Source organism: Schistosoma haematobium, chromosome 4 (assembly GCF_000699445.3).
Source record: "Schistosoma haematobium chromosome 4, whole genome shotgun sequence".
Taxonomy (NCBI): Eukaryota; Metazoa; Platyhelminthes; class Trematoda; order Strigeidida; family Schistosomatidae; genus Schistosoma; species Schistosoma haematobium.
The window spans coordinates 4,484,554-4,505,487 of NC_067199.1; the positions used below are offsets into that span (position 1 = coordinate 4,484,554).

The 20,934-nt window shown below is 34.5% G+C and overlaps 3 protein-coding genes across 4 annotated transcripts in view; 2 read left to right on the forward strand and 1 right to left on the reverse strand.

The window, feature by feature from the left end:
- The window catches only part of ITPR2 (Inositol 1,4,5-trisphosphate receptor type 2), a gene marked incomplete at both ends in the record, with an annotated part of 142,753 nt that extends 139,918 nt beyond the window's left edge, over positions 1-2,835 (forward strand). The window contains one exon of the mRNA XM_051219287.1: positions 2,746-2,835. Coding sequence (XP_051066000.1) covers positions 2,746-2,835 — 90 coding nt within the window. The remainder of the gene's footprint in view (positions 1-2,745) is intronic.
- The window catches only part of MS3_00007235 (uncharacterized protein), a 95,922-nt gene extending 82,619 nt beyond the window's left edge, over positions 1-13,303 (forward strand). The window contains exons 23-27 of one of the 2 annotated variants that reach the window (XM_051215492.1): positions 2,746-3,003; positions 4,916-5,070; positions 5,474-5,609; positions 5,764-5,984; positions 6,554-8,556. In XM_051215492.1, the coding sequence (XP_051066001.1) occupies positions 2,746-2,835 (90 nt within the window). In that variant the 3' untranslated portion in view covers positions 2,836-3,003; positions 4,916-5,070; positions 5,474-5,609; positions 5,764-5,984; positions 6,554-8,556. Of the gene's footprint in view, positions 1-2,745; positions 3,004-4,585; positions 8,557-10,366; positions 10,660-12,997 lie in introns of those variants that run through there. The other variant, XM_051215493.1, reaches the window with a different exon arrangement.
- On the reverse strand, positions 13,283-20,601 carry MS3_00007236 (uncharacterized protein; the record flags this gene model as incomplete). The annotated part of the gene is made up of 3 exons (XM_012938694.2): positions 13,283-13,894; positions 14,831-14,885; positions 20,594-20,601. 3 exons carry the CDS (start codon positions 20,599-20,601, stop codon positions 13,283-13,285), a joined length of 675 nt encoding a protein of 224 aa, XP_012794148.2.
- Between the last annotated feature and the right edge of the window lie 333 nt (positions 20,602-20,934).

Here is a 20,934-nt window from a genome sequence, read left to right on the forward strand (position 1 = left end):
AGTATCTTAATGTGATCCAATGCAATAACTTCCTATTTAGTCCAACATTCAATAATATAGAGACACTGAGATAGTGATGTTAATTTGTCGTCAAGAAAAATAACTCATATAAAATGATTGAGCTGTTAAGCAAACAGATAGGTAAGCACTTTGGAATAGAGAGGATTTCTATTCATAAGCAGGATTTCCGCTTCACAGGATGACAATAAATAGTAATCATTACAGTGTTCACCATAAGAGAAACTTATTCATTTTGATCAAACACTATATCTTTTTGAATTTGTCATAAACACTTCTAAGCAAAGTGCATGTAAATAATCAGAGTAAGTGACGATGGGTAAAACAAACGTATTTCACTTTTAAACATTGTAAACATGGGAATCACTAGAAGATATGGTTCAGTGTACCTACATAACAAGTAAGAATGAACTAAATGGTCATTTAAAGTAAACTATAGTTCTCTTGGGCTCTTTATAATAATAAATTTTTATCCTTTTGTTAGAGTATTTTAATTGTGACGAAAAAACCTAGTCCTTCGATGAGAGTTTACTGCATTACTGCAATTGAATAGTAAACAATCTTTGAAAAATTACGTGATACAAGAAATATAGAGTTCTGACTTTAGTAAACTGAGTAAAACTAAGAACTGGTATTTGTTTAAATGATAAGTGTATTCGGTTTTGATCACGATAGTTTTATATGATGGAATAGCTTCAGGCTAAAAAACATTCCACTTTACCTTCACAATATTCAACAACCAATATTAACGACTGTGCTTCAGATCAAATATAGATCCTGTAGAACGAGTGAAAAGCGGATCATCACAATCCAGTGATTCCCATTGAAAAGTTTAGTTTATTGCAATGATAAGTATTATATACAGTATGCACACAGCCATGATCAGGTCTAATCTAATAGGGTGGAATATCTTTTTAGAAACAGCGGTATATCACTTGAAAAGACATGATTCATAGATTGTTTCGATTGAACATTTGTCATAATGATGTTAAGCATGTGAAGTAAATGGTGAGCACTTAGTGTATAATCAGTGATGAAATCATTTTAGAGTACAGCAATGCTATCGGTGAATGCACCGTATTAGTCCTCAATCTTGTAAATACGGAGTTATCCGTAATAATCAGAATAAAAAGAGGTGAGAAACGCCAAGAAACTGATGTAGCTTCGGCATCACTAGTGTTTTGAAACGATAAATGTCGAATAGGATATTGTACAGTCACGTTATACGATGAGAAAAAGGAAAGCGAAACCAAAGAACTCGGAACAGTAACAGAAATTACCGTAATCTATATCATTAGTTTTTTCATATGATACTGATTTAAATATACTTGATTTATAATGATCAACTGTTTTATAAGCATTTTTACAATAGAGATAAGCATAACGCAACGGATTCATAGTATAAGTTTGACAAAACAAACAAACAGTAAAAGCATAAAATGTCAGATTAAAAGTAAGTTTGATAAATATTCTCAATAAAATATCTATAATTACACTAGTAGGGGAAGATATAATCGTTGATGTATGCGTGTTTAAGCCAGGATGAAAAGAGATAAAATTATCGATATATCATAAGCAGAACTGTAACATTAAAAACGTGAAGTTCAACGAAGAGATCTTTCAACGAATTTATTATCAAGCTGTACGATCGTACTTACTTACTTACTTATGCCTGTTACTCCTAATGGAGCATAGGCCGCCGACCAGATTTCCCCAACCCACTCTGTTCTGAGCCTTTCTTTCCAGTTCTATCCAACTCTTGTTCATTTTTCTCATGTCTGTCTCCATTTCCCGGCGTAATATGTTCTTTAGTCTTCCTCTTTTCCTTTGGCCTTGAGGATTCCATGCGAGGGCTTGTCTTGTGACGCAGCTGGGTGATTTCCTCAATGTGTGTCCTATACACTTTCAGGTCTTCTTCCTGATTTCTTCCTCCACTGGAATCTCGTTTGCTCTCTCACACAGTAGGTTATTACTGATAGTGTTTGGTCAACGGATTCAAAGTATTTTGCGTAGACATTTGTTAATAAACACTTGTATCTTCTGGATGATGGCTTTCGTAGTTCTACAAGTTTCCACTCCATACAGTAGAACTGTCTTGACTTTATATTAGAAATGCTGATATTGGTATTGGCTTGAAGACAATTGTTTTGAGTTTCAGATATTCTTCAGTTGTAAATATACTGCTCGTACTTTACCGATCCGCACTTTCACATCTGCATCAGACCCACTATGTTCATCAATAATGCTCCCCAAATATGTAAAGGTTTTTACATCTTCCAAATCATCTCCTTCAATTGTGATTGGATTGGTGCATGCTGTGTTGTGTCGGAGAATCTTGTTTTTCCCTTTGTACAATTGTATGTATATATATATATATATGAAAACGTTTTGTTAAAGTACTAATTCCATGAGGAAATGTGAACAAGAACTAATCAAGATGATATAATAATAGAAAGATTATCATACTAGAGAACATAATATGAATAATAATAATAGATTTAATCAGTTAGTTAATTGTTATCTTACTAAGATCAGTCTCCATAGCAATCTCCATAAAATCAAAATCATTTTAATTCCTGGGTTCGAATCCCAGAAGGTGGGATTGTAGATTCGCACTGTTAAGAAGTCTCACAATAGGATTTCTAGGTTTTCCATGGTGACTGATGATCTCAACTATTAAAATGAACTTAATTAATTGTTACTTTTTTTCTTTTAAAACTTTTATAGATTAGTAAACAATTTATGGAAAAATCTAAAGAACAATTACTTTCTTCAATGTTAAATTCTGTTTCAAATAAAATGAACATAGAAGAATGAATGAATTCATAATCAATGAAAATAATAACAATAAACAAATAGCAAGAAAATCATTGGTTTTTTGTTATTATTATTATTATTGTTGTTTATCTCAGGTTTTACTGCATAAACCGATGCTGTTGCTGTCGCTGCTACTGCTGCCGCTGAGGATGATGATGATGATGATTAGTTTGTATTTCATTGTTACATTTTGTTTTGTTTTGTTTTGTTTGTCTTTATAATTCATGATAACCGTTTGATACACAAATTTATTTTCTTAGTTTCATTAAGATAAGATGATATAAACTAGATGAGTTGATGTTTATCCAATGTTTTTCATATATAGATAGTGATTTTTCTAAAAAAAAGGTACATTTTTGTATTCCGATTAGTTGCTACATGATATAGTTAGTTAAAATAATAGTAAGTAATTGATTAATAATGCTTTTTTTTGCTAATAAATATATCATTGAATATTGATTGTTATTTTCTTTGACTGTCTAGTCTTCAATGTTACCATGGGAAAAACTAAGCACATAATAGTTACCTATTAAGTTTTATGAAAATGTCTTTCATCAGTTGATGTTTTTATATTTTTTTAAAAATTTTGAAAATCACTATAGGGTTGTGGAGATGGTTGCATTTTTATTGAGATCACGGACAGATCAACTTTATAATGATAATTATCATGCGTTCATCAGTGACTGGCTTTAAGAGATAATTCTTGAAGTTGTAATGAGAAGCCGTGATCAGTAGAGTTCAACCGTGTCAGTAAAAGATGGTCGTGTAGTTAATGTTAGTGTAGTGTCAGTTATTATGTTAAGCCCATATACTTTATTCTAACTTTTGGACATTCCGTTCTATTCATTCTACTTGAGTCATATTTTGACCTTGTCAATTATTCGCTTATCAGTCTTGACTGTTTTTATATGAGCGTATATGTGTGTACACTTCATATCCCATGTCTCATCACATGTCTATAGTTTATTTTGTCGGCCTGTAAATATTGAGTAACGCTTGGCTAAAAACGAGTTGGCTTACCAGCCATCTCCACTGCGCGTCATTTTGGTTTGTTCTATTACCTTCACTTTACATATAAAATATATGTATGCACAGGTCAATTCTCGTTATTTGACTAAGTTGACTTTCATAAGTTTCAATGACATCCTCTTTAGTACATGCTGTTAATCGAAGTGTCGCATTGACTCCTCTTGAAATGTAATACAAGTTATTTCATTTTTTTATTCTGTAAAATCAGCTTTTTAGAGAATAAATGTATAGATCTAGAACACTCAACATCCATTGACCGGGTATCATCAGCAACAACCTACTGTGGGAGAGAACAAACCAGCTTCTAGCTGAAGAAGAAATTAGAAAAAGACGATGGAAATGGATAGAACATACATTACGTGAATCATCAAACTGCATCACGAGACAAGCCCTAACTTGGAATCCTGAAGGGAAGCGGAAAAGTGGAAGGCCAAAGAACACACTACGTCGGGAAATAGAAGCAGATATGAAAAAGATTAATAAGAACTGGAAGGAGTTGGAAAGGCTTGTTTGGGACAGGTTTGGATAGATAGTGCTGGTGGTTGGTCTATGCTCCTCCACGAGGAGTAACAGGTGTAATTAAGTAAATTTAGAACATAGTATTTCCTTTTTCAGACTAGTCAGACTAGTGTCTCATGAAAAATGTGAAGTTAACTTCGAAAAGTACGGTTTCGGAAATACAACTTCTATGTTGTTTTAGAACTCCGCCTGTAGATCTTCTGGAGTTACTGCCGGTCCCAAGCCCGGGTAAAGGAGGAGGGTTGGGCGTGGGGTTAGCGTCCCCATCCCGTAAAAAACTAACTCGCTAAGAAAACGCTTACCAGAAAAAATAATTCAAACCATTTAAACTCTGCCCTGGGAGTTAGAAGGTCTTCATTTAGAAGAATTATGACGCTTCATGGTGAAAGCCGAGTTCCTTCGGAAGCCACGAGGCCGATGCCCCTTCTAACAACCAGAGCAAAAATTTTTATAGGTACATGGAACGTTCGAACAATGTGGGAAACCGGGAAGACCAGTCAAATATCAATGGAAATGAGGAGATACAATGTAGCAGTACTGGGAATTAGCGAAACCCATTGGACCCAAGCTGGACAGAAAAGGCTAACTACGGGTGAGATGCTGCTATACTCCGGTCACGAAGAGGAAAATGCTCCACACACTCATGGAGTCGCTCTTATGCTGTCCAAAGTAGCACGAAATGCACTTGTAGGATGGGAATCTGACGGATCCAGAATCATCAAAGCACTATTCAAAACAAAGAAGGAGGGGATCACAATGAATATTATCCAATGTTATGCACCCACCAATGATAGCAACGACGACATTAAAGATCAGTTCTACGAGCGGCTGCAGTCAATCATTGAGAAATGCCCAAGAAAGGACCTAACTATTCTGATGGGAGATCTAAATGCCAAAGTCGGAATAGACAACACTGAATATGAAGATATCATGGGACGACATGGACGGACTGCAAGAGCGAAACGAAAACGGGAAAAGATTTGTAAATCTGTGTGCATTCAACATATTGGTCATAGACGGCACAATATTTCCACACAAACGTATACACAAAGCTACATAAATCTCACCGGACCAAACTACAGAGAACCAGATAGACCATATTTGCATCAACAAAAAATTCCGAAGGACAATGGAAGATGTGAGAACCAGGAGAGGTGCTGACGTAGCTTCAGATCACCACCTAGTTGTAGCCAATTTAAAACTGAAGCTAAAAAAGAACTGGACAAGTGGACAAACAGCACTACAAAGGTTCAATACAGCCTTCGAGATAATAACAAATTCAATGAATTCAAGATAGCTCTCAACAGCAGGTTCCAAGCCTTACAGGATCTACTGAAGGAAGAAGAACTGCTATGAAGAACAACTAAAAATGTATCAAAGAAGCATTAACTTCAACGTGTCACGAGGTTCTGGGGCTCAAGAAGCATCATCATAAGGAATGGATCTCTATAGAAACACTGGACAAGATCAAAGAAAGGAAGAACAAGAAGACAGCAATTAACAACAGCCGAACACGAGCAGAGAAAGTCCAAGCACAAGCTGAATACATAGAAGCAAACAAGCAAGTGAAGAAGAGAATTAAAGCCGACAAGCAGAAATACGTGGAAGAACTAGCAACGACGGCAGAAAAAGCTGCTAGAGAAGGAAATATGAAACAGCTTTACGATACAACGAAGAAACTATCAAGGAAATACAGTAAACTAGAGAGACCGGTCAAGGACAAAGAAGGCAAGCCAATCACCGAAATTCAACAACAGCGGAACAGATGGGTAGAACACTTCGAGGAACTCCTGAATAGGCTAGCTCCAATGAATCCACCGAACATCGAAGCAGCACACATAGATCTTCCTATAGATGTCAACCCACCAACGAAGGAAGAAATCAGAATGACCATCAGACAAATGAAGAGCGAGAAAGCAGCAGGACCCGACAATATGCTAGCTGAAGCACTGAAGTCAGACATCGAAGTAACTACAAACATGCTTTACCTTCTAATCAGAAAGATTTAGGAGGAGGAACAAGTGCCGATGGACTGGAAAGAAGGACACCTCGTCAAGATTCCAAAGAAAGGAGATCTGAGCAAATGTGAAAACTACAGAGGCATTACACTACTGTCAATACGAGGGAAAGTCTTGAACAGTGTTTCTAAACCGGATGAAAGACTCGGTAGACTCGCAACTTCGCGATCAACAAGCTGGATTCTGTAGGGATCGGTTGTGAACACACCAAATTGCGACACTACGGATCATCGTCGAACAATCAATTGAGTGGAACTCAACACTATTCATCAACTTCACTGATTATGAAAAGGCATTTGACAGTGTAGGTAGGAGGACGTTACGGAAACTTCTTCGACACTACGGAGTCCCTGAGAAGATTGTCAATATTATCCGGAACTCATACGACGGACTACAGTGCAAAGTAGTGCATGGAGGACACCTGACAGATGCATTCCAAGTAAGGACCGGAGTCAGACAAGGCTGTTTACTCTCTCCCTTCCTCTTTCTTCTGGTGGTCGACTGGATTATGAAGACCTCGACATCTGAAGGAAAACACGGAATACAATGGACAGCTCAAAATCAATTAGACGATTTGGACTTCGCAGATAACCTAGCCCTCCTATCACGTACACACGAACAAATGCAGATAAAGACAGCCAGTGTAGCAGCAGTCTCTGCATCAGTAGGCCTCAGTATACATAAACGGAAAACCAAGGTCCTCAAATTCAAAGCGGAGAACAGCAATTCAATCACTCTTGTTGGCGAAACTCTGGAAGATGTAGAATCCTTCACATACCTAGGAAGCATCATCGATGAACAAGGAGGTTCAGCTGCAGACGTAAAGGTGAGGATTGGCAAAGCAAGTGTCGCATTCCTACAACTGAAGAACGTATGGAACTCAAAACAACTTTCAACCAATATCAAAGTGAGAATCTTCAATACGAATGTCAAGGCAGTTCTATTGTACGGAGCTGAAACTTGGAGAACTACAACAACCATCATCAAGAAAGTACAAGTATTTATAAATGGTTGTCTACGCAAGATACTCAACATCCATTGGCCGGATACCATCAGCAATAGCCTTCTCTGGGATAGAACAAACCAGATTCCAGCTGATCAGGAAATCAGGAAAAGACAATGGAAATGGATGGGACATACATTACGCAAATCACTAAAGTGCATCACGAGACAAGCCCTAACTTGGAATCGTGAAGGGAAGCGGAAAAGAGGGAGACTAAACAACACATTACGTCGGGAAATAGATGTCTATATGAGAAGGATGAATAACAACTGGGAAAAACTGGAAAGGATTGCCCAGGACAGGGTTGGATGGCGAATGGTGGTGAGCGGCCGATGCTCCTTCACGAGGAGTAACAGACGTATGTAACTAAGTTTTTTGTTTTAGAGCTAGATACTAAATATTAGCTTGTAAATTTTAACCAATACAAAAGATTTATCAACATGATTTAGTCTTATGGATGTGTTATTTACAATTACAACGTTTCTCTTTGTATTTATATATGAGACACTGATTTGAAATTTCTGCTTATTCCAAATCTTCTGAAACTATAAATATGCTTTGCTGATAAGCATTTAGTGTCAGTCATTATTTTAAGCCCATATACTTTATTCTAGCTTTTGGACATTCTATTCATTCTACTTGAGTCATATTTTGACCTTGTCAATTATCCGCTTCAGTCTTGACTGTTTTTATATGAGCGTATATGTGTGTACACTTCATATCCTATGACTCAACACATGTCTGTAGCTTTATTTTGTGTGCCTACAAATATTGAGTAACGCTTGACTAAAATGGAGTTGGCTTCCCTGCGTGTCATTTTGCTTTGCTATGTTTTATTCGCTTCATATACAAAATATATGTATTCACAAGTCAATTCTCATTATTCAACTTATTTAATTCCGTTATTGACTAATGCGATTCAAGTCGACGATGATATACGAGGATAGGCGATAGCAAACATCCATACAATCTAAATAGGAGTCAGATCCACGGGGCCACTAAAACGACGAGCCCTTCAACGAACATCGTCTGATCAGAATGACGGCAAATAAAAGGGCCCCACTAAAATGGTGAGCCTTTCGACGAATATCGTCGATCTAAATGAGGACAAAATCAAACTATGGGCCTCCACTAAAAGCAACAGGTGTATAGGTAAGTTATTCATTCTTGCCATACAAATCATGTAGAAGACTCGAATAAATGTTTATTTTGTAAAGCTGAGTATTTCCAATTATAAAAATAGGACTGCTAATCAAATTGACCATAAATTGTAATAATCAGATTAGCAATCTGTATGGTGTTTAGCCTATTAAAGTTGATTCGAAACAGAAAGAAATGAAAACTATTTTATCTGTTCTATTTGTAATTTGTTAACTTTTAGATATCACACTGTGTATAACAACTAGTCCTTCCATAGTTTCATGTAAATTCATGTAAAATAAGATGAATGAAATAATCAAACTGAGATACTGATTACTTAATCATGTTAAAGATTCATGACACTATATTTGAGTCCGTAAGACATATCAAGTATTTAGGATCCAAAGATTAGCCTCGAATAACTTTCGAAAATATGAAACCTGACTATCCAAAAAGAGATAATGAGTCCGGTCATTATTGTAGGTTTACGTGAAAGTATTTGAAGAAAAAATATATATTTCGTTACTATTGATCACTTTGAAAATTGCATAAAGCATTGTTTCTGGAAAGAATGGATGTAAAAAAAAGGTAGAGAAGACAATGTATGAAGCTGATTTATTCGCTGTGGTACTCTTCAGTTTAGTCAGATCCAGATAAACGTTCCAACTTTAAGGATGTGAATTTTTAAAGTATTTTGTTAAGTGTTGAGAATGCGTATAACATGAATAACTACCTTTTACCCAAAAGACAAAGAGTTTGTTAAACGAATAACCGAAGTCTCAAAACAATATCAGGAGCGCTTATTACTCAAAAAAGGTTTAGACTATGGGAAATATGTTGAGTCGACTTTCCGAGAACTACAACGGAGCCTCCAGTGGCCCTAAACGAGCCGAAGAGTCCTAGCTAACCAGAGCATGATGGAGCTTTCTAGAATATCAACGTGGCGTGCTACTATTGGTCAGTAGCATAATATGTCTTTTAGCGGATTGGCCAAAATATGATGTTGATTTAAAAAATGTTAACATCGATAAATACCCGGGTTTTTCTGTACAAAAACGAACCTTTGGAATTAAGTGATTTTCGCTTATTTTGCACCTTTCCTCTCGAGTTCAGGTCGCTGCGTAGTTCTAGCTTGCGGGTTACCAGAATAGCTTAGGAACCGAATAAAGCGTTCAAATTAACAAGACTTATCAAAGTAGATCCTGATAAGTCTGTTACTTCAACGCTTGACAACGACTTTGTAGCTGCATCCTAGACCCCAAAATTCTCCCACAGCTGAACTTCAAATGATGCAGAAAACGTAAAGTATAAAAGCTTGTCTTCAAGGCTTGTTTATGCACAGAAAACGACATTGTTCATAAGTTTATCGGTAAAATTTTACCGTTGGAAACCTCTAGAAACATGTTAGATTTAGTAATAGAGTAAATAATTATCTAATCGAATTCAGGAGACCTAACCGATTTATCCTAAACAGGTATGTTCAACTCTTAGGTTCTCTTTGGTCTACCATGTTATCTAAACTAGACATTGTAAACCTGTTACCTCCCACTGATTTCCTTTATGTCTATCTCTACTGTATCCCATTCTTAACTTACATATTAATCATTCCCAATTCACACAAATTTCTGTTTATAATTACTTCGATAAAACCTCTTTTTTTCACATGTTGTATTCACATGGCATTATTATTATTATCTCTATTAACCAAAGTTTTCTTACTATGTAGTTAATCCATGTTTTATTTTGTTAGTACATTAATTATAACTTGATAGCTTACTACGAATCCTCCTAACCTTTTGTAAATAAATTTTCTTACCTACAGATGATACATTTTTTGTAGTATTTAAGCCGCATGAGATACAAAGTTAACATTGTTTATAAGCAAAGATGAATAGTGGCTAGCAGTGAAATTCAGAACGCGTGTTTCATTCTATTTTGGACTCGTCAGCTGGATGTACCTGCATCTCAGATTTAATGTTTACTCTGTAACTCGAACCCATTACCGTTCGTTTTGAACCCCATCGTGTTATTCACTTAGCAACTGAGTTCAGATAGCCACTTGCTTTTGCAATGTGATGATAAGAGATTGATCAATTTTAGTCCTGAATATCAATGGTAAGATTCAAGTAATTAATAACATTATTTAGTTTATTAGCAAGACCTAATTAGGCTTTTGTGATATAATAATTATGAACTTCTAATTGTGGAGTCTGATTGTGAAGTTATTAAAAACGATTGTTCGCTTCAATGTTCTTTATTTTTAATTATTGATAATGTGATGCACAATTTGTCACTTTTTTGACGTTTCTTAGTTGTTTCCAATGAATGTTGAATGGGTAAGATATCCTCATCGCATATCGAGGGATTCTTGTGATGTTTATGTTGCAATTGTATCTGGTTGTGAATGTACTGGATAGAAACAGACATGAAACTTTGGAATGACTCATAAACATCAGCAATACACCAGGATTTCTTATTAGAATTAGAGGCGGTCATATAGCTGTACTGGCTATACAATAACTCGGAAAGAACTGAAGGAAATATTAGAGTGAAAATAGAGTGCGCAACAGTTTTATTCCTTACTTGGCTCCCGAAAGAATGGATAGATGCTTATGAAGTAACCAGAATCTCAACAGATTTCAGATACAAAGTAAAAGGAAGGAGAGACGATTCTAATTTACTTATGATAGTTCACTACAAGCTTTCGAAACCTGAGTATTGTTCTGGAAGACCTGTGACCTACTACAGATTACACATCAATAATTTTTATTGTTTTGCGGTCATATATTGTTTATTTTCAATTGAGATCCAAAGGTGGGGGCGAGGAAACTAACTTATATAATATTACACCTTGTTGTTACATCCTTTATTTCCAAAAGATTGTTCAGTTCTACATCTATGTTGAGTGGTCACTTATTTAAACCTCTCTCCAAGACAATCCCCTATTTTGTTGTAGTGATTAACGGTACGTCTTAAAAGAGAGGAAATCAACGTAAATTGATAATGATAGAGTAATGATACTATTTTGATTAAAAAAAATTATTTGCCATTTAGGTCAATACTTCTGGTTAAATGTTTAATTTCAGAGAGCGGTTTTGTGGATATTTTAGTAATTTAATAGTTGGATTCACGAGTCAATTAAAGCTAGACCACCATGGAACATCTGGAAGCACTGGACGACCGTTTCTTCCTAGTATGGAACTTCTCAGCAATGCGCATCCACGACACCGTCCCCTATCCGCGAGTTTCGAAATCAGGACCTAATAGTCTCGTGCGCGTGCACTTAACTTCTAGACCACTGAGCCGGTATTCAACGATGTTAATGTATAGCTCTAACTAATCCAAGAATTTGAGCGTCACATCCACCATTGGCATTAGTGAGTTACTATCTCACTACATACCTGGTTGAACTCCACCAGTCACGGCTTTTCACTAGGACTATAGGAAATACCTCTTGGAGACCGTCATTCATGACCATATGATGATTATAATTAGAGAGGGGTTTTATGGATATTATGGCAGTTTAGTTGTTGAATTCATCAGTCAATTGAAGCTAGACCACCATAGAAAACCTAGAAACACTGAACGACCGTTTCGTCCCAGTATGAAACTCCTCAGCACTGCTCATCCACGATCCCTCCCATTTATTTAACTGAAGGATTGACTCCATTAGTTGATTTCAATTATCTGATGAGACTACCATATTGTAATGAGTTAGGATATTTTGACAAAAAAATTTTCTATAATAATAACTATTATTATTATTATGAGGTATATTTGCAAAAGTTAAACATACAACAAGAAATATAATCAATAGTAATTCAATAATACAATAATCAATAAAGATTCAATAATCAATTACATAATATATATAATTATAAAATTTACAGTTAGTTACATGTCTTCACACACACACATATATATATAGAGAGAACATTGTTTGTTTCAATAATGAAATGGAAAACTGTATAACCAACACTTTTGTTTGTTTCCATTGTAAACATTTATAATAAAATTTTATTGATCTGATCAAATAGAAATGGACACAATTATTGATTATTGATTATTTTACTTTATTATCATTAAAGATTATAATAAATACAAAATAGATCATTCAATAATTAAGATTATTATTGATTAATTGGCATTGAGATTAGCCATGGAAAGAGGAGGAGGAGTAGTAGTTGGAGATGTGTTTTTTTTTATACGCAAAGCGGTTTCCTCTTTTAATATCGACTCATTTCTTATGTTAATTATGTACAATTGAAAAGTATTTCATATTGTTTACGGATTACCGAAATAATCAGAATCTTGACAGATTTCAAATTTTAAAGATAAATAAATAAGTAAAAGTGTAGATCATTCAAATTCATAACAAGTTCCTGAAATTTGTGATCTATGATCTACTACACATTTATTGATTATTGATTATTTTACTTTATTCTCATGAAAGATAATAATGAATACAAAATAGATCATTTAATAGTCAAGATTACTATTGATGAATTGGCTTTGAAATTGGCCAGGGGAGGACGAGGACGAGGACGGGGAGAAGGAGGAGGAGATGGTGGAGCAATTAAAAATATTTTCTTTATTATACACAAACCTTCAATTTCTTAACAGCACACCAAATTATTACTTATGTTCATTATGTACAATTGAATAGTATTTCATATTGTTTATAGATTCATAGAAATTAGATCATCTGTATTGTTCTAAATGATCTAAGATTTATTATTTATTCCATTTCATTCATATCTATACTACTTGTTTTTTCATCATATTGTTCAATGGATATTTCAGGGATTGAACTACGTGTTGATGAAAAACTTATTCTTGTATATTTATTATTAATATAATATTTTAGTTTATTTTCTATAAATAATAACCATAACCATAATGATACACCAGAACCAATACACATTAATGCTGATTGTAATATTATATAATCTTTAATTGATGAAAATAATAAATGACATGATATATGATGATAATATTCTATACGTTTATTATAATTAATATAACATTCACATATATTTTTAATAAGTTCTATACAACATGGTTTTAAAAATGATTTATTATTACTAATTGAATTATTGATTATTTTTGTATTGAATGTAAGTTGTTGTTGGGGTTCTTGGGGTTGGTGGTGTTGTTGGGGGTGATGATGTTGTTGTTGTTGGGTGTGGTGTTGTTGTTGTTGTTGTTGTCTTTGTTCTAATAATTGTTCTATTGATATCATTTTACATGTATTATCATAAGATGCAATTAAACTACCTTTTTTTCCAGTATATATACTTGTTGTAAGACATATTATAAAACAACTTAATGATAATAAACCAGATATAATCTAAAATGATAAAATTCAATAAAATAAAGTAATTTATTAAATCATTTAATAGAAGAAGTTTGATCATGTTGAAACGATTATGATTGTATCTTGATGATACGGTTAACTAATCAACTTTCTATGAGTGAACTCGGATTTAAAACCTTTTACTTGGTTGGTTTAATTTCTTATTCAGCAATCCATATTAAATAGTTAAAATGAACTCTTTATTTGGCTTGATCGTTTATTTGGAAGAGGAGACTTGAACTAAAATCTTCTTTATATTTAATCATGTAATTCAATGTACAGATACTATTCACTATAACATCTGTAATTCTTTGTCATTAGTGAAATAAACTCATTCTAAATTATTTCTTTATATGAATGAATTTATATGTGAATTTTTTTAGACTCTGGAATGATCTATTACTTACTTACGCCTGTTACTCCCAATGGAGCTTAGGCCACCGACCAGCATTCTACAACCCACTCTGTCCTGGGCCTTCTTTTCTAGTTCCGTCCAATTCTTGTTCATTTTTCTCATGTCTATCTCCATTTCCCGGTGTAACGTGTTTTTTGTCTTCCTCTTTTCCTTTGACCTTAAGGATTCCATGTGAGGGCTTGTCTTGTGACACAGTTGCGTGCTTTCCTCAATGTGTGTCTTGTCCACTTCCAGCACTTCTTCCTGATTTCTTCCTCCACTGGGATCTGGTTTGTTCTCTCCCACAGTTGGTTGTTGCTGATAGTGTCCGGCCAACGGATTCGAAGTATTTTGTGTAGACAACTGTTAATAAACACCTGTATTTTCTGGATGATGGCTTTCGTAGTTCTCCAAGTTTCCACTCCATACAGTAGAACTGTCTTGACTTTATATTAGAATTGCTGACATTGGTATTGGCTTGAAGACAGTTGTTTTGAGTTCCAGATGTTCTTCAGTTGAAAATATGCTGCTCTTACTTTACCGATCCACGCCTTCACATCTGCATCAGATCCACCCTGTTCATCAATGATGCTATCCAGATATATAAAGGTTTTTACAACTTTCAAATCTTCTCCTTCAATTGTGACTGGATTGGCGCATTCTGTGTTGTATCGGAGAACCTTGCTTTTCTATCCATATGATAAAATCACTCATTATTTGTTCGCTGCACTGATGTATCATTTATGGATGAACCAATCAGGTAAAACATAACAAGTTTGGACTTTTGGCAAGAAATTCACTCTTGGCATTGTAGCTGATGTCAGTTCGTGATGAAAACTTCAAATCTAATATCTAACCTTAATCATCAACTGTAAATCATCATTCAAATTCTTCATACTGGCTTATAACCTTTATTTAGTCCTAGTTATTCGGTAGACAGTTTGAAGGTCGCTTGAGCACCGTTCAAAGGTTGTCCATAAATTGTAATCTCACCCACTGCTCCTTTGAAAATGCATTAAATGTTTTAGCACCTGTAAGTGTATCTCATTCTACAAGTGATATTATAAGAACTTTAAATGCTTAGTCATTTTTATTAGTGAATTCCTTAATTAAAACCACCTACCTGCTGTTACTTTACGTTAACACTGTCCCTAGTAACCTTAACTAATTTGAATAATATCTAACATGAACAGTATAACACTGTGTTATATGACACATGTATTATGGTAGACCTGAATGACATATTTTAACAATTATCGCTATGTTGTTACGCGCTCTCTGTTTTCGTTTTCCTTTCTCTTGTTGTAGATAATTATAACTGATTCATTATGGCACAGGAAATAACTTTAAATACACCGTTCATAAATCAAAAATTTGTCCATTTAAGAAAAATTAAAATTTCCTGGTTGATACATTGGAATCAGTGAAACGCAATGGACATAAATCTATTACTGTTCATTATGTTTATCAGTTCATAAATTTCTAACAACGCTATATGGTAAATAATTGTGTAGCTTGGATATATTCTAAGCTTAATGCTAGTTTCATGTCGAGATAAGGGTTAAGTATTGGTTTAGCAGTCTTATTCCTCAATAAAAACTTTGCTAAAAAATACGTTAATGTACATATATCATTTCAGAACATTTAGAACTGTTGTTGTAGATAAGTTCATGTGTATAAGTATCCATACTCCTGTTAACTTAAAGTTATTCTAAGGACAAATAATATAAGAGACTTTAGAACAACTGTTTACATAATTTGTAATGGTATTTCTCTTTCATACTTTCTGTAACTTCTACAATCCCTATTCATTTACTTAATCTAAATGATCACTAACTAGTAACCACTGTCATATATATATATATATATATATATATGCTTAGCCATTACTACTTATCAAATGTTTTGTTTGAATAATTAAATAATCAGTAACTAGAGAGAATATTAGCTTCAACTCTTCTTGTTGTTAGCCTACAATCAATAAAAAATGGAAATACAATGAATAAGATATAGAACCACTTAAATTAATACATACAATGTGAATTGATTGATAAAACTCAGTCAGTATCAATGACTGAATACACTTTGAATTGTTAACTAGTTAATAAAGAGTGACCGTAAACATTTTCATTTCTAAATGAGCTCAGATTAGATATGGAATTAAGTGACACGGATCAAATTTTCCATATTTTAATACAAACTTGCAATCAATCTAAGTCAAGGGTTTAGTGTTGAACAGTCTAACAACATCAGGTTCTTCCAGATCAGTCGTATATTTTTGTTATGAAATAAAATTATTACAGGAATTGTCATGTGAGTATATTTAGCGTAAATGCTTTAATAAGATTTTGTTAGGTAACCCAACAGTGTTCCTTTTTCTAAACTAAACATTTTAGGTGGACCTTTCAAAGTGAAGTACAGAAAAGACTTAGGGAATATTTCATTTTGTACATAATTTGTGAAGTTCAATTTACGTTAAAATGTTTAGTTTTAATAAGCGTTTGCGATCTAAACAAGTTTACAATAATCTTATAATGAATTTAAACGTGAATTAACTGGACCGGTTTCAATTTAGTCATTGCTCAGAAAAGGGTTTTTGTGGTGATTGTAGGAGTTGAGTTCATGATTCAATTCAAGGTAAACCACAATGTAAAACCTGGAAGTACCAAAGGTCCTTGGTTCAAATCTCGCCGGTTGTTATCATGAATGCGCACTGCTAAGGAGTCCCATCTAGGACGAAACAACCGTCCATCATACGGGACTCGAATTGAAGACTTTCAGTTTCGTGCAAACTCTTTACCTCTATACAACTGAGCTAGCATCATTGATTGATTGAAGTTAGATATTAACACCTTTGGATGCTAGAACACTAATATAATCTTAATTTATCGATGAAAAAAAATACTATGGAAAATATTCATAAAACTTACTTGGATAATATTCATTAATTGTGGTGAGACTGAAGGGATTCTATGCTGAAAACAAATACACGTTCCAACCAAACCAGAGATAATAAGCTAAAACAAAAATGCGAAACGTTTTTAAAATGGATAGTTTTAGAAAAATAATATGGTGTTTCTAAAATCTTATTAATTAGATAAGTGATTCAGTTCTTTAAAAAAAAACTTACTATTTGGAGGTTTCGGAACATGATCATGTACCTACTGGTGTGTATGAAGTTGGCTTTGAGTCATAAGTTTTTTTTCTGTACGAAAACATAGGATACTATCTTATCTGTCCAAATCATAGTAAGTGAAGAGTTTTAAATGTTGAGTTCAATGATGAAATGTCATGTGCTGCAATTATTCAGTTATCGAACTCATTTTGTACATAATTAAAATGTATATTCAATACAATTCTGTCATGAATTTCTAATGAATTATTTTTCTGGTTAGAACACATTACGCCGGGAAATGGAGATAGACATAAGTAAAATGAACAGGAATGGGATGGAACTAGAAAAGAAGCCTCAGGACAGAGTGGGTTGGAGAATGTTGGTCGGTGGCCTATGCTCCATTGGGAGTAACAAGCGTAAGTAAGTAAGTAAGTAAGTAAGTAAGTAAGTAAGTAAGTAAGTAAGTAAGTAAGTAAGTAAGTAAGTAAGTAAGTAAGTAAGTAAGTAAGTAAGTAAGTAAGTAAGTAAGTAAGTGAAGTGAAGTGAGTAGTGAGTGAGTGAGTGAGTGAGTGAGTGAGTGAGTGAGTGAGTGAGTGAGTGAGTGAGTGAGTGAGTGAGTGAGTGAGTGAGTGAGTGAGTGAGTGAGTGAGTGAGTGAGTGAGTGAGTGAGAGTGAGTGAGTGAGTGAGTGAGTGAGTGAGTGAGTGAGTAGTGAGTGAGTGAGTGAGTGAGTGAGTGAGTGAGTGAGTAAGTGAGTGAGTGAGTGAAGTGAGTGAGTGAGTGAGTGAGTGAGTGAGTGAGTGAGTGAGTGAGTGAGTGAGTGAGTGAGTGAGTGAGTGAGTGAGTGAGTGAGTGGTGAGTGAGTGAGTAGTGAGTGAGTAAGTAGTGAGTGAAGTGAAGTGAGTGAGTGAGTGAGAGTGAAGGTGAGTAAGTAGTAAGTGAGTAAGTAGTAAGTAGTGAAGTAAGTAAGTGAGTAAGTAAGTAGTAAGTAAGTAAGTAAGTAAGTAAGTAGTAAGTAAGTAAGTAGTAAGTAAGTAAGTAATAAGTAGTAGTAAGTAAGTAGTAAGTAAGTAAGTAAGTAGTAAGTAGTAGTAGTAAGTAAGTAAGTAAGTAAGTAGTAGTAGTAGTAGTAGTGGTGAGTGAGTAAGTGAGTAGTGAGTGAGTAAGTGAGTGAGTGAGTGAGTAGTAGTAGTGAAGTAGTAGTGAGTGAGTGAGTGAGTGAGTAGTGAGTGAGTGAAGTAGTGAGTGTAAGTAAGTAAGTAAGTAAGTAAGTAAGTAAGTAAGTAAGTAAGTAAGTAAGTAAGTAAGTAAGTAAGTAAGTAAGTAAGTAAGTAAGTAAGTAAGTATTTTTAACTAGTTACTTTGTTTAGGAATCTCATGATAGAAACTTAATAAACAATGTTACTGATTTAGTTTTTATTTATTTATTACTTATTTGAAAACATAAATATTGGTACAAAATGGTAGCAAATACATATGCGCCCCATAAGTCACTTGATTTGTGTGTTGTCTGTGATACTGCCCGGGTTCCCAAACCGAAGCAGGTAGTTTTCTTACGGGGCCATACCCGGAGCCTTCGACCCAAGGGTCTGGTCCATATTACAGTGAAGCATCGTTCGGAGATGCAGTCCCATGTTAGCTGGTGATCAATAATATGTTCATACACCATTTGTTTCCTTAGGATCCTGGAGCCCATGTATACCATTGGTTTGAAATGAGGGTTTTCCAACTCCTCTAGATGGATGCTTCATATCCACGAACCCGATTGAAGTGTCGGACATTCGGTTTTCGTCCTCTCAATTTTGTAAACAGCACCCGTAATGCGAGAAGGCAGTGAGTAGAACGTCCCTGGCAATAAATGTATACATGTGGCCATGTGAGAGCATTTCGAGATAGAGAGTTGACTTTCCTCACTCAGGAAGTTTTGGGTAAATAAATAACAGTCATCAATTATATTGATATGAAATAAATTCTTACATAATTCATTTAGATTTCAAAGTTCTGGACATTATGTAATAGTGACAATTTCAACTATGAAGGTAGTTCTGAATGATAATACTTGATCATTAGAGATATATTTCGTACATACATACTTATTTATAGTTGAAAATCTTAAACCAAGGTTATATTTATAGTTTCACCTGGAAAAAGGATAATGGACTGACATTTGGAGAAGTCTCATGCTGGGACAAAAAGGTTATTCAATGTTTTCAAGTCAGTTATGAGATAGTAAGTCACTGAAAACAATGGTGTATGTATTGTACAATTTCGTGGATTAGTTGAAGTTAGACATTAACACCATTGGATGTCAGATCAATGGTCTAAAGGTTAAACGTTTGTGTGCAAGACCGATATATGCTGGGTTCGAATCTTGCAAGGTGAGATCGTGGATGTTCATTGATGAGAATTCCCATACTAGGACAAGTTAGCCGTCCAATGCTTCTAGATTTTCTATATTGGTCTAGTTTCAATTGACTCATGATCTCAACTATAGAAATTTCCCAATTCGTACCTACTTTCCTTTATTCTTCATAATGAAATAGATTTCAACTTTCGTAATCAAATCATATGTGTCATTTGTTTTTTTTTTTGTAATTTTCACAACTGATCAATATCAAACTCTCTTTCTTCTTGTTCTTCTTTTTTTTATATTTTCTTAAACAAATTATATTTTTTGATTGAGATCACGAACCGATTGATGTTAGACCACCTTTGGAAACCTGGAAACACTGGACGGCCGTTTCGTCCTATTGTGGGGCTCCTCAGCAGTGCGCATCCACGATCCCGCTCGCGGGATTCGAACCCAGTGCCTTCGGTCTCGTGCGTGAACGCTTAACCTACTGGACCACTGAGACGGCATGCAATAGTGATAGTGTCTAACATCAACCAATCAGCGAGCGGGATCTTGGATGCGCACTGCCGAGGAGTCCCACAATAGGACGAAACGGCCATCCAGTGCTTTCAGGTTTCCAAAGGTTGTCTAACATCAATCGGTTCGTGATCACAATAGAAAACTTAATAATCTCCACAACCCCTATACTACAAATCATATTTGTCATTTGATTTTTGTTTTGTAATTTTTACAATGGATCAATATCAAACTCTCTTCTTGTTCTTCTTTTTTTTTAAATATTTTCTTTCCTATTTTTAAACTTTAATGATTAAGGGTCATCTAAGGACATTACTCTACCATTATATCAAACACAGAATATCTATTTATATATACAATTTGTATACCCAATTTCAGGTTATTTATCTGATATGTATATGATAGTTGTTATATTGCCTAAAGGATATCTACATTATCAAAAACAATACCAACTTGATTTGCTTATTTTATTTTTATTTATATGATTGACGAAAAGAAAAGAAAAAAAGAAAAACAGTTGATGCTTATTGCAAGAGAAAAGAAGAAAAAGAAAAAAGAAAAAAAGAAAACAGTTGATGCTTATTGCAAGAGAAAAGAAGAAAAAGAAAAAAGAACAGTTGATGCTTATTGCAAGAAAAAAGAAGAAAAAGAAAAAAG